The sequence below is a fragment of the Scyliorhinus torazame genome, chromosome 7, assembly GCF_047496885.1.
Source record: "Scyliorhinus torazame isolate Kashiwa2021f chromosome 7, sScyTor2.1, whole genome shotgun sequence".
NCBI lineage: Eukaryota > Metazoa > Chordata > Chondrichthyes > Carcharhiniformes > Scyliorhinidae > Scyliorhinus > Scyliorhinus torazame.
Window position 1 is genome coordinate 273,840,616 of NC_092713.1, and position 12,795 is coordinate 273,853,410.

Sequence of the window (12,795 nt, forward strand, 5' to 3'; positions counted from 1 at the left end):
CATGCCAACAAAAAGTCTGAATCTACAGTGTAGTTGTCATTACCATACAGTGAGATCTGAACGGAGTATCAGCAACAGATAGGAACGCTAGAGGAATTCCATCAGCAATGCCTACACCACATCTTCCATATTCAATGGGGCACTGCTGAACAAACACAAGTGTCTTTCTTGAAGCCAGTTCCACAGGCATTCAGGCAAAAACTTTGAGGGACTGCAGACTGTGCTGGATGAAAAGTGTCTCCCCATCAGATCTTATTTTCTCCAGGGAAGGATAAAGAAAATGTTTAAAAGACACTCTGAAGCTCTGGTTGAAGCATGGCAGCACTAATAATGTCCGGGAGCTGATTCCTACCAGTTGTTCAAAACACTGACAGCTTGCCCATCAAGCTGCATCACGCTTTGTGTCACACGTCTTAATGATGAGTTCAGCAGCAAAAAAGGAAAGAAAAATAAGCAAATCTTGCACTCCCGATTCCACTGCCTTGTGCGACATCATAGAATTTACAGTGCAGAAGGAGGCCATTCAGCCCATCGAGTCTGCACCGGCTCTTGGAAAGAGCACCCTACTCAAGATCCACACCTCCACCCTATCCCCATAACCCAGTAACCCCACCCAACACTAAGGGCAATTTTGGACAATAAGGGCAATTTATCATGGCCAATCCACCTAACCTGCACATCTTTGGACTGTGGGAGGAAACCGGAGCACCCGGAGGAAACCCCGCACACACGGGGAGAATGTGCAGACTCCGCACAGACAGTGGCCCAAGCCGGGAATCGAACCTGGGACCCTGGAGCTGTGAAGCAATTGTGCTAACCACAATGCTACCGTGCTGCCCTCCTGCCACATCTTGCCCCATGTGCCCAAAGATGCATCATTGGTCTGTTCTGTCACTTGAAGATCTATAGCAGAAATTTGTGACTATGAGTAGATATCATCTCAAATCCAGGGACAGCTGCTTACTGCCATAGTTTGCAGAAAGCTCCAGCTTTGATGCAAAGTCTCCAACAAAGATCCAATTCTCCCAATATACCCTCAACCCTGCCCCCTAAGTCCAAGGGATGCAGATTTGAATAAATATGGCAGACAACTGGTTTAGTCATTTACTGCCAGATTTGGTTGAATCCCATAAAGCACTATTGGGTCATGCACTTTTCTACAAAAACTGCTCACTTTTAACGGATAACCCTGGAATGCAAAGATAGCCTACACTTCTTTTTTCACCTGCAAAATTTCTTCTAAAAGCCCTCAGCACAGTCTCCTTCACTCTCCATGAACTGCTCAAAAGTATGCGTGAAGAACTCATGGGCTAAGTTTGAAACCATCCAATCAGGTACCTCTTTCATTTCTCTCTGTTCCGCTATCACACTGGGTCCAATTCACTTCAACATTCCCACCTGTCCTAGTCATGAACTCTTTTCACTCCGTAGATTCTCTTCTGTCTCCCCACATAATGTGGTACTGGGAACAGGATGACAAGACACATGGGCCAGGAACAGAAACTGCCAAATGAGGCCCTGGCTGAATTGATACTGGCCGTCTGCAGAGCACTAAAGTCAACACATAAACTCGTTATCATTGTGTGTACGTTTTGATTACCCACTCAAGTTTACACAAAAAACATTCATAGGGGTGGTATACAGACCACCAATCTGCAGTGATAATGTTGGGAATAGCATTAGACAGGAAATCAGAGATGCATGTGATAAAAGGACATCTGTGATTATGGGTGACTTTAATCTGCATATAGATTGGGTGTCTCAAAATAGTCACAGTACAATAGAGAAGGAATTTCTGGAGTGTATAACGGATGGTTTTCTGGACCAATATGTTGAGGAACCAACAAGTAACAGGCCATCTTGGACTGGGTGCTGTGCAATGAGAAAGGATTAGTTGGCAATCTAGTTGGCAGAAAACCCTTGAGGATGGGTGACCATAATATGGTAGCAATTCTTTATCAAGGTAAATAGTGAGGTAGTTGATTCTGAGACCAAGGTCCTGAACCTCGATAAATGTAACTATGATGGTATGAGGCATGAGCTGGCTATGACAGACTGGGAAACATTATTGAAAGGAAGGACAGCAGACAGACAATGCCAGGCATTCAAGGAACAAATAGGTGAACTCCAAAAGTTGTTTATTCCTATTTGGCTCAAGAGTAGAAAGGAAACTGTGGCCAAACCATGGCTTACAAGGGAAATTAGAAACTGTATTAGATTTAAAGAAGAGGCATACAAATTAGCAAGATAAAGAAATAACCTGAGGATTGGGAAAAGTGTGAAATTCAGCAAAGGCAGACCAAGGGGTTGATTATGGAGGGGAAAATACAATTGAAAGTAAACTAGCAAGGAACATAAAAACGGACTGTAAAAGTTTATATTGGTACGTAAAGAGTAAAAGATTAATTATAACAAATGTAGGCCCCTTACAGTCAGAAACAGGAAAATTCATTACGGGAACAAAGAAATGGCTGAGGAACTAAATTATTTGCTTTGTCTTCACAAAGGAAGACATGAATAATGTATCAGAAGTTCTGAGAAGCACAAGTTTTAGTGAGGAGCTGAAGGAAATTAGTATTAGTAAAGAAATGACTTTGGGGAAATTAATGGGATTGAAAGCAGCCAAATCTCCAGGGCCTGATAATCTTCATCCAGAGTACTTCAGGAAGTGGCCCTAGAAATAGTAGATCCATTGGTGGTCATATTCCAAAATTCTTTGCACTCTGGAATGGTTCCTACAGATTGGAGGGTAGCGAATGTAACCCCAATATTCAAAAAGGGAGGTAGAGGGAAAACAGAGGGAACTATAGACCAGTGAGCCTAACATCAGTAGTAGGGAAGTTGCTGGACTCCATTATCAATGATTTCATAGCACAGCATTTAGAAAGCAGTAGTGTAATCAGACAAAGTCAGCATGGATTTACGAAAGGAAAATCATGCTTGGCAAATCTACTAGAATTCTTTGAGGTTGCAACTAGTAGAGTTGACCAGGGAGAACCGGCGGGATGGGGTTTATTTAGACTTTCAGAAGGCTTTCAACAAGGTCTCACAGAGCAGATTAATATGTAAAGTTAAAGCGCATGGGATTACGGGTAGTGTCTTGAGATGGATAAAAAGCTGGTTAGCAGACAGGAAGCAAAAGTTGAATTAAATGGGTCTTTTTTTGATTACCAGGCAGTGACAAGTGGCGTACCACAGGGATCTGTGCTAGGACCCCAACTGGGTTATGGGGATAGGGTGGAGGTGTGGTCCTTGGGTAGGGTGCTCTTTCCAAGAGCCGGTGCAGACTCGATGGGCCGAATGGCCTCCTTCTGCACTGTAAATTCTATGAAATTCTATGTTCACATTATATATTAATGACTTGCGACGAGGGAACTAAATGTATGAACTCCAAATTTGTGGATGATACAAAGTTGGGTGGGGGGGGGGGGTGAGCTGTGAGGAGGATACAGAAATGCTTCAACGGGATATGGACAGGCTGAGTGAGTGGGCACCTGCATGGCAGATGTAGTATAATGTGGACAAATGTGAGGTTATCTGCTTCGGTAGCAGAAAATAGGAAAGTAGATTATTATTTGAATGGGTGTAAATTGAGAGAGGTGAATACTTGACGAGACCTTGGTGTCCTTGGACATCAGTTGTTGAAAGAAAGCGCGCAAGTACAGCAGGCAGTAAAGAAGGCAAATGCTATGTTGGCCTTCATAGCGAGAGGATTTGAGTATAGGAATAGAGATCTCTTATTGCAATTGTACAGAGCATCGGTGAGGCCACTATGATGGAGTCATAGGCCCAGATCCCGAACGCATGCGCCCTCTCATGGAGTTTCCTCTCCCCCACTGCTCCCAGGTCCTGAAACGCTGCCTGGGATTTTTTTCATATTACGCCCAGTGGGTCCCCAATTATGCGGACAAGGCCCGCCCACTAATCCAATCCTCAGTTTCCCCCCCTGTCGGCAGAGGCCCGCCAGGCCTTTAGCCGCATAAAGGCGGACATCACAAAGGCCACGATATACGCAATCGATGAATCCCTTCCCTTCCAAGTCGAGAGCGATGCGTCAGACGTAGCTGTGGCGGCCACCCTCAACCAAGTGGGTAGGCCCGTGGCCTTCTTCTCATGCACCCTCCATGCTTCAGAAATCAGTCATTCCTCCGTTGAAAAGGAGGCCCAGGCCATAGTAGAAGCTGTGCGGCACTGGAGGCATTACCTGGCTGGCAGGAGATTCATGCTCCTCACTGACCAACGGTCGGTAGCTTTTATGTTCGATAATGCACAGCGGGGCAAGATAAAGAACGATAAGATCTTACGGTGGAGGATCGAGGTCTCCATCTACAACTATGAGATCTGGTATCGTCCCGGGAAGCTAAACGAGCCTCCTGATGCCCTGTCCCGCGGCACATGTGCCAACGCACAAGTGGACCAACTCCGGGCCCTCCATGAGGACCTCTGCCACCCGGGGGTCACTCGATTCTTCCATTTTATCAAGACCCGCAACCTGCCCTACTCCCTCGAGGAGGTCAGGACCGCCATCAGGAACTGTCAAATCTGCACGGAGTGCAAGCCGCACTTCTACAGGCCAAAGAAAGCGCACCTGATAAAGGCTTCCCGTCCCTTTGAACGCCTCAGTATGGACTGCAAAGGGCCGCTCCCCTCCACCGACCGCAACACGTACTTCCTGAACGTGATTGACGAGTACTCCCGGTTCCCATTCGCCATCCCCTGCCCCGACATGACTGCAGCCACCGTCATAAAAGCCCTCCACAGTATCTTTACCCTGTTCGGTTTCCCCTCCTACGTACACAGCGATAGGGGGTCCTCCTTCATGACCGACGAACTGCGTCAATTCCTGCTCAGCAAGGGCATCGCCTCGAGCAGGACGACCAGTTATAACCCCCGGGGAAACGGACAGGTAGAGAGGGAGAATGGAACGGTCTGGAAGACCGTCCTACTGGCCCTACGGTCCAGGAATCTCCCAGTCTCCCGCTGGCGGGAGGTCCTTTCCGATGCACTCCACTCCATCCGATCACTGCTGTGTACCACGACAAACAAAACACCTCATGAACGTCTCCTTGTCTTCCCTAGGAAGTCCTCCTCCGGGACCTCGCTCCCAACCTGGCTGGCAGCTCCTGGACCCATTCTGCTCCACAAACACGTGTGGGCGCACAAGTCGGGCCCATTGGTAGAGAGGGTCCACCTCCTTCACGTTAACCCTCAGTACGCCTACGTGGCGTACCCCGACGGCCGGCAGGATACGGTCCCGCTGGATCCCCGACCACAACCCCCCCCCCCCCCCCCCCCACCAACCCCACCCTCCCTCCCACTGGCACACCCCACGGCTGACCCCTTCCCAGGTGGATCGGTTCTTCCACTGGTCCCACCCAGGGGTGATGAAGCTACCGAAGAAGCCGAAGTCACGCTCCCGGAGTCACGGATGCCCGAGCCTGCATCACCGCCGAAACTGCGACTATCAGAGGACGACCAGGGCCCCCGATCGACTAATTGCTTCATTCTGATATGTACATGTAAAATGAATACTGTAAATAGTTGTGACATGTAATAAGGCAAAACACTGTACCACCGACGGGTACTACCATAACCTCTACCACTTTATGACGCGAGACCATCACCCCCGCCGGACTCTTTTTTTTAACAGGGGGTGAATGTGGTCATCTGTATTAGGGGTATTACGGTACCTAGGTTGAGGCTGTAAGATAATTGGTGTGGGAGGTACCTGAGACAGGAAGACCATTGGTGAAGCCTGCCTGCTGGTTCCGCCCAGTAAGGCGGAGTATAAGAGTCTGTGTCTCCCTAGCAGTTGCATTCTGCACCTGCGCTGCTGGGGGAAACATCTAGTCCAATAAAGCCTTCAATTGTCTTCAAATCTCGCTTCTGGAGTCATTGATCGAGCATCATGTATATCCCCCGATCTCTCTGCACCCCTTCTAGAATTGGACTTTATAGTGTTCTTGCCTCTCCTCATGCATCCTATCAAAATGCACCACTTTACACTTCTCTCCATTAAACATTATCTGCCGGTCCATTTCAGCAGCCTAGCTATATTCTCTTGAAATATTTCATTGTGCTCCTCACAGTTATAATACTTCCAAATTTGGTGTCATCTACACATTTTGAAATTGGGCCCTGCACACCTGAGTCCAGATTATTCATATATATCAAGAAGAGCGATGGTCATAGTACCAAGTACGAAAGAATCCCACTGTATATGTTCCCCTAGTCCAAAAAGAAACAAACATTCACCACTATTCTCTATTTCCTATCAACTTTGTATTCAAGCTACTACTATATTTTTTATTCCATTTTTGCTGGCAAGCCTATTATGTGGCGTTTAATCAAACACCCTTTGCAAGTGCACCACATCAATCACATTACTCTTACCAACCCTCTTTGCTACCTCTACAAAAAACTCAGGCAAGTTAGTTAAATACAATTTGCCTTTAACAAATCCATGTTGCCCTTCCTCAATTAATCTACAATTGTCAGGTAACAGTTAATATTGTCCGGGATTATCATTTTTAAAAGCTTTCCCAATAACTGGATTAAATGGCTGGTCTATAATTACTGGATTTATCTTTACATCCTTTTTTAAACAAGGCTGTAACATTTCTAGTTCTCCAATTCTGGTACCTCCCCCATATCTAAGGAATTGAAAATTATGACCAGTAGTTCCACAATTTCCACCTTTACCTCCCTCAATATCATTGGGTGCGCCTCATCTGGTCCTGGTGACTTATCAAGTGCAACAAGCCTTTCAAATAGCTCTTTATCAATTTTTAGTCCATCCAGTATCTCAACTACTTCCTCTTTCACTATGACTTAGGCAGTATATTCCTTGATTAAAAACAGATGAAAAGTATTAATTTGGTACCTCAGATATTCCCCCTGCCTCCATGTATAGTTCCCCTGTTTGGGCCCAAATTAGCCCCAGCTCTCCTCTCGGTAAACATTAACTATTTATATTCCTTTTATGTTAGCTACCAGTCTCTTTGTATCGTCTTTCTGCTCTTACTTTCTTTTACACTTCCCCACTGAATGTATTATGTTCCCATATGTATTATCAACCGGACATCTGTCATATGCCCCTTTTTCTGCTTTATCTTACTCTCTTACTCCTTTGTCAGTCTGGCTTTAGTTCCCTACCATTCCCCACCTTCTAGGAATGTACTTTGACTGTACCTGAACTATCTCTTCTTCAAAGGCAGCCTATGGATTTTTTTGGGGGGTGGTGCGGGGAGGGGGGGGGGGGGGGGGGGGGGTGGGGTGGAGCAAAGGACACACTTCCAACCAGTCAATCTTTCATTCCAATTCACCTGCAACTGATAGGTTCTTATCCCAATGAAATTGACCATCCTCCAATTAAATATTTTTACACTAAATTGCTCTTCAGGTTTCCAAGAATAACTACTGTTCCCTGAATGTTCCCGGACTGACGCTTGATCCACTTGACCCAATTCATTCCCCAGAACCTGCTGCAGCAATGCCTCCTTCCACATTGAGCCATAAACATATTAATCACACTTCAGAAACTATTCCCCTTCTATGGCCTTTACAATATTATTATCCCAGTCTATATTAGGATAATTGAAGTCCCAAGTGTTCTAAATCAGAACTTGATGTAACTGTGATCCAACCTATTTTTGCCCTTCCTGCCAGAAATGCACTGGCTTGGATTTTGCTGCCTGCCAGTGGCCCCAACAACAGACTAGAAAGCCAGTGGCAACAGTGCCTCGGTCGTATGCAGGAGCCTCAGCTAGATTCAAAGCCAACCTTGAAACTAATGGGAAGAGAGCCTGCCTCCAAAAGCAGCTGGACAACTGCACTACAACCAGCTTAGAGCTCTAGCAATATATGCCGACAATAAATAAGCAATAGATGAGCAAAGTAAGTAGGATTTGATGATGGGGTTCTTGAGGGTGGTGGAAGGGGCGGGGGGTATGTTGCCAGAGGGGAAGCCATTGCTATTAGGGATTTCTCATTGGCCACAGAGTGCCTGATAGAAAAGAACCTGCAGGAAAGCCACCAAGGTTTACTGAGTCATCTTCCCAAACAGTGGAGGGCCCACTTGCTGCTGGTAAAATATATTAGCAGTGAAGGGAAGAATCCCTTAACTTGGCGACTTAAGTGTGGATTCAAAATTGCATGGGTGTCTTACTAATCTGATGGGCCAATATGCAATGAGGAGAACTTGGTGTCATACTGAGAATGACACGGAGCACAATTACATAGCCATACTGCACCCGAAAAGCAACTCGCTATGGTGCAGCATGACTGATAGAAGCCGGGAGACTCCGCTCCCGGGAACTACCCGACACGTAATGCCTCACGAGATCTAATGTGATCTCACGTGACGTTACAATGTAAATCCCGTCCATTGTGTGTGGGATCACTTTTTAGCAAATCTGCATATTAAAACAAGACAGCTGGTCTCACTTTAATGTGCAGATTCCTGAGGTTTAATGTGCAGATTCACCTCGGAGATATCGGGCGAGCTCCGTTCAGTACTGGTCTCCACCAACGGGGCCAGATGGCACGGCACTTGTAGTGGTCTCCCATGGGATCGGAGGCCCCAGGTGCAAGCCCTTTGGGCAGGGTGTTACCGTGGCACTGCTGGTGCCACCTGGACACCCTAGCAGTGCCACCTGGGTGCCAGCCTAGTACTGCCAAGGTGCCCAGGGGTACTGCCAGGGTGCCAAGTTGCCGCTGCCAAGCTGGCAGTTTTCACATGGTGGCGAACGGGCAGGGGGTATCTTGCGTGGGTGTTGGAGCGGGACACTCCCTTCGTGTGTTTGGGCTTGGGGGAGGGGAGTTGGAATCACTTTGGGGGCGCCTGATATCAGGAAGTCATTTTCTCTTTCTACACTGAGGGGCCCCTCAGTGCACAAAGCGGGACTGTCTGCAAACTCGGCCACGCATTCCCCGCTGACGACCCCTATCCTGTTTTATATCATTGTGTTTCTCGGTGCTGCGCATGTCAGGAAATACATGGCTAAACTTGCTCACCATGGGATTTTGATCCTATTTAGTTAAATTGTACCCATGATCATCAATGGTATTGAGGAAAGAGCGAATACATATGCTGAATTTTGAGGATACTTACCAAGAACAAAGGCAGATACCCAGTTTGAAATCTGTCCAAGGCCCACAAGGAAATTCAGAAAGCAGAATACTTCCCAATTTGGAGATAATGTTTGAAGCATGCTGAATCCAGTCTGTACAGCCATAGTTCCAAACAGAACTAATTTCCTTCCATACCTGCAAAGCAAATAAAGTTTGAAATATATTTCCACTGCATACTTACTACCATACACATAATTCCATGCATCTAGTTATCCACATGCTAAACCATGCATACATTTTTACAGACAAATGGAAACTGGTAAGCACAATGTATTCTTCATCCAGTTACACAACAGTTATACATATTAACAGAAACTTTTTATTTATAATCAGATTTACAGAAACAAAATCTATGCGGTGGAATTCTCCGTTCCTGAGACTAAGTGTTGATGCAGGGGCAGGATTCATGGACTTCCACGACAACAAAACTGGCGCCGCACCTGGGCCGATCCAACGGCTGTTCAGGGGCTGCACCGGCGCCACATGGAACACAATCAATTCCAATGAGAAATGGTGCGTGATTTGCTGGGTTCGTGATTGATACGCAGGAGGCTGACAAGCTGCAGCCACATGCACACATTTCACTCCCCACACACACTATCCCAGCCAACAAGAAGGCAGCAAAACACCAGGTCCCATAATTTACGAACGACAAGCTCGAGACCCTCCTGGACGCCGTGGTGGAGAGTCGGGCCACTTTGTACCCCATCCCGGGAAAGAGGCTGCCAGCTGCCGCCGTATGCCGTGTCCAGATGCAGGTGGCAGAGGCGGCCAGTGCCGTAAACAACACTGTCCGGACTGGCCAGCTGTGCCGGAGGAAACTGCACGACCTCCTCACAGCAGCCAGGGTGGGTAGGCAGCATTGTGCCCCTGGCACCAACCCCTGTCCCACAGTAGTAGCAATCCTCCCCCCAATCAGGAGGGTGGCTGAACCCTCATCCTGCATCGCGTGCCGGCACCCATATCAGCCGTCATGGTCACGTGCCCTGGTCACTGAAGCCACTAACTACCCACCCCCTGGGCTACATGTGACAGATGTGTTTTCCCTCCCAGGAGCTCATAACTGCAGGGAGTGGGAGAAATCTGGAGGGGTCCACCGGACCTGAGCATGGTCGGCGGGCCAGAGGAGTGGGAAGTCGCTGGGGTGGAGATCGGTCATGGGCGAGGAAGTGAGACCCGGTTGAGTTGCAGTTCCCTGTGCTGCATGTCAACCCCCCCACCCTCAGCTACCTTCACTCGCCAAAACCACCACCTTCACCCTCACAGAACCCCCGCTCCCCGCCGTCCTCGGTCTAATCATGCGTCTCATCTTGTATCTTACAGGAGCTGTTGGTGATGAGGGGGGGTCCATCTGGTGTCCCCTGCTCTCAGCCATAGCCAGTGCAACTGCCCGCCCACCCCAATCCCCCCCCCCCCTCACCCCCACCCCCACTTCAGTAAAGAGACTCCTGGGATACTACTTGGTTCGCAGCACAAAGATGCCCCGGTACATAAGGTGGAGGCAGGAACTCTCGAGGGGGCGGAGGGTTGGAGGGCGGTCGACCCCAGGGACTAGCTGCCATCCAGACAGGTTTCTTGGTTCTGGAACGGACAGTTCCATTGATCGTGGAGATGCAGTCGCATAGCCAGGGACTACATGAGGGGTTGTCGGTGAGCATCAGCACCTGCAGGTGAAGGTGGAGTAGTCAACCATGTGCAGGAGCAGGGGATGGTGCCAGTCATGCATGCCACCCAGGCCAACACCGCATGGGTGGCATCTGCAGTGGAGGCCTTGGGGGCGAGGGTTTTGGCTATGGATCTGCATGTCAAGGCCTGGGGTAATCAATGCAGGTGGTGGCCGAGGCTCAGGACTGGGCTGCCCTCTTACAGGCAGCCATGTGCAAGAGCCACCTGGAAATTGTAGCGGCGCTCCTAAGCGTGGCCCAGTCACAGTGGGCCAAGGCTGAGAGCGTCAGTGGCATTGCCCAGGTGTGGCCGGCGTGGCACAGATGAAGAGGGAGATGGCGCAGTCACTGGCTGATGTAGCACAGACCCAGAAGATGGTGGCACAGTCACAGCGTGATGTGACGTAGTCCCAGATAGAGTTGGTCTACTCCCTGTGCTCCATGACCAAGATCATGCAGACCCTGGTTAAGACTAGAGCGGGCCTCCAAGACTGGCAGCGGCAGGTGGCGGGGGAGCCTTGAAGATAGCTCCACTTGCATCCCCGTCCAGTGCAGTAATCCGAGGGCCATCGGGCACCCCGAGGGAGGAGGAGGTAATAGAGCCCATGCTGGTAACTCCTGCAGGGGAGGTGCCGGAACACCGCATAACCTCGGACTCCGCCCCTTATGTTCCTGGCGCATCTGGTGGGCAGCGGGCAGAACAGGGCAGCACCATGCCACCTGGGACACCAGAGCAGCAGCCGGGCCCATTCTGGGCCAGTCGTCTAAGAAGACAGGCGCCAACGGGGACCCAGGTCAGAGGACAGGAATCACAACAGGCCACCTCCACTCCCGATGTACCGTCTGGGGACCCACCTCGATATAGCGTTCGGGCCCGTAAGGCCAGAAAGTTAGACACCAGTTACGTTGGCACGGGTGCAGGGCATAGTATAGTGATAGGGGCTGGGACACAACTGCATATATATTCGTTCACATTAAACACCTGCCTCGGTGCTCTGTCTGAACTGCCTCCAATGCCACCACATCCTTCCTCAAATAAGGAGGCCAAAATTGGACACAATACTCCAGATGTGGGGCGAAATTCTCCCCCAACGGCGCAATGTCCGCCGACTGGCGCCAAAAGCGGCGCCAATCAGACGGGCATCGCGCCGGCCCAAAGGTGCGGAATGCTCCGCATCTTTGGGGCCGAGCCCCAACATTGAGGGGCTAGGCCGACGGCGGAGGGATTTCCGCCCCACCAGCTGGCGGAAATGGCGTTTGTTGCCCCGCCAGCTGGCGCGGAAATGCGGCGCATGCGCGGGAGCGTCAGCGGCCGCCGACACTTTCCCGCGCATGCGCAGTGGGGAGAGTCTCTTCCGCCTCGGCCATGGTGGAGGCCGTGGCGGAGGCGGAAGGGAAAGAGTGCCCCCACGGCACAGGCCCGCCCGCGGATCGGTGGGACCTGATCGCGGGCCAGGCCACCGTGGGGGCACCCCCCCGGGGTCAGATCGCCCCGCGCCCCCCCCAGGACCCCGGAGCCTGCCCACGCCGCCTGGTCCCGCCGGTAAATACCAGCTTTGATTTACGCCGGCGGGACAGGCAATTTCTGGGCGGGACTTCGGCCCATCCGGGCCGGAGAATTGAGCGGGGGGTCCCGCCAACCGGCGCGGCCCGATTCCCGCCCCCGCCCAATCTACCGGAGACTTCGGCGGGGGCGGGATTCACGGCGGCCAACGGCCATTCTCCGACCCGGGGGTCGGAGAATGACGCCCGTGGTCTCACCAACATCCTATACAATTGCAACAACATTTCTCTACTTTTATATTCTAGTCCTTTTGCATTAAATGCTAATATTCCATTTGCCTTTTTAATTACATGATGTACCTGCATACTGACTTTCTGTGATTCACGGACAAAGACACCCAGATCTCTCTGCCCAGATAAATTTTGAATCTGCTTTCCATTTAGATAATAATTTGCCTTTCTATTTTTTCAGTCAAAAAACAACCTCAGTTATCCA

General features: G+C 49.8%; 1 protein-coding gene across 1 annotated transcript in view; it reads right to left on the reverse strand.

The window, feature by feature from the left end:
• LOC140427046 (organic cation/carnitine transporter 2-like) overlaps window positions 1-12,795 on the reverse strand; it is a 164,466-nt gene that overhangs the window by 110,034 nt on the left and 41,637 nt on the right. The window contains exon 3 of the mRNA XM_072512475.1: window positions 9,113-9,267. Within this exon, the coding sequence (XP_072368576.1) occupies window positions 9,113-9,267 (155 nt within the window). The remainder of the gene's footprint in view (window positions 1-9,112; window positions 9,268-12,795) is intronic.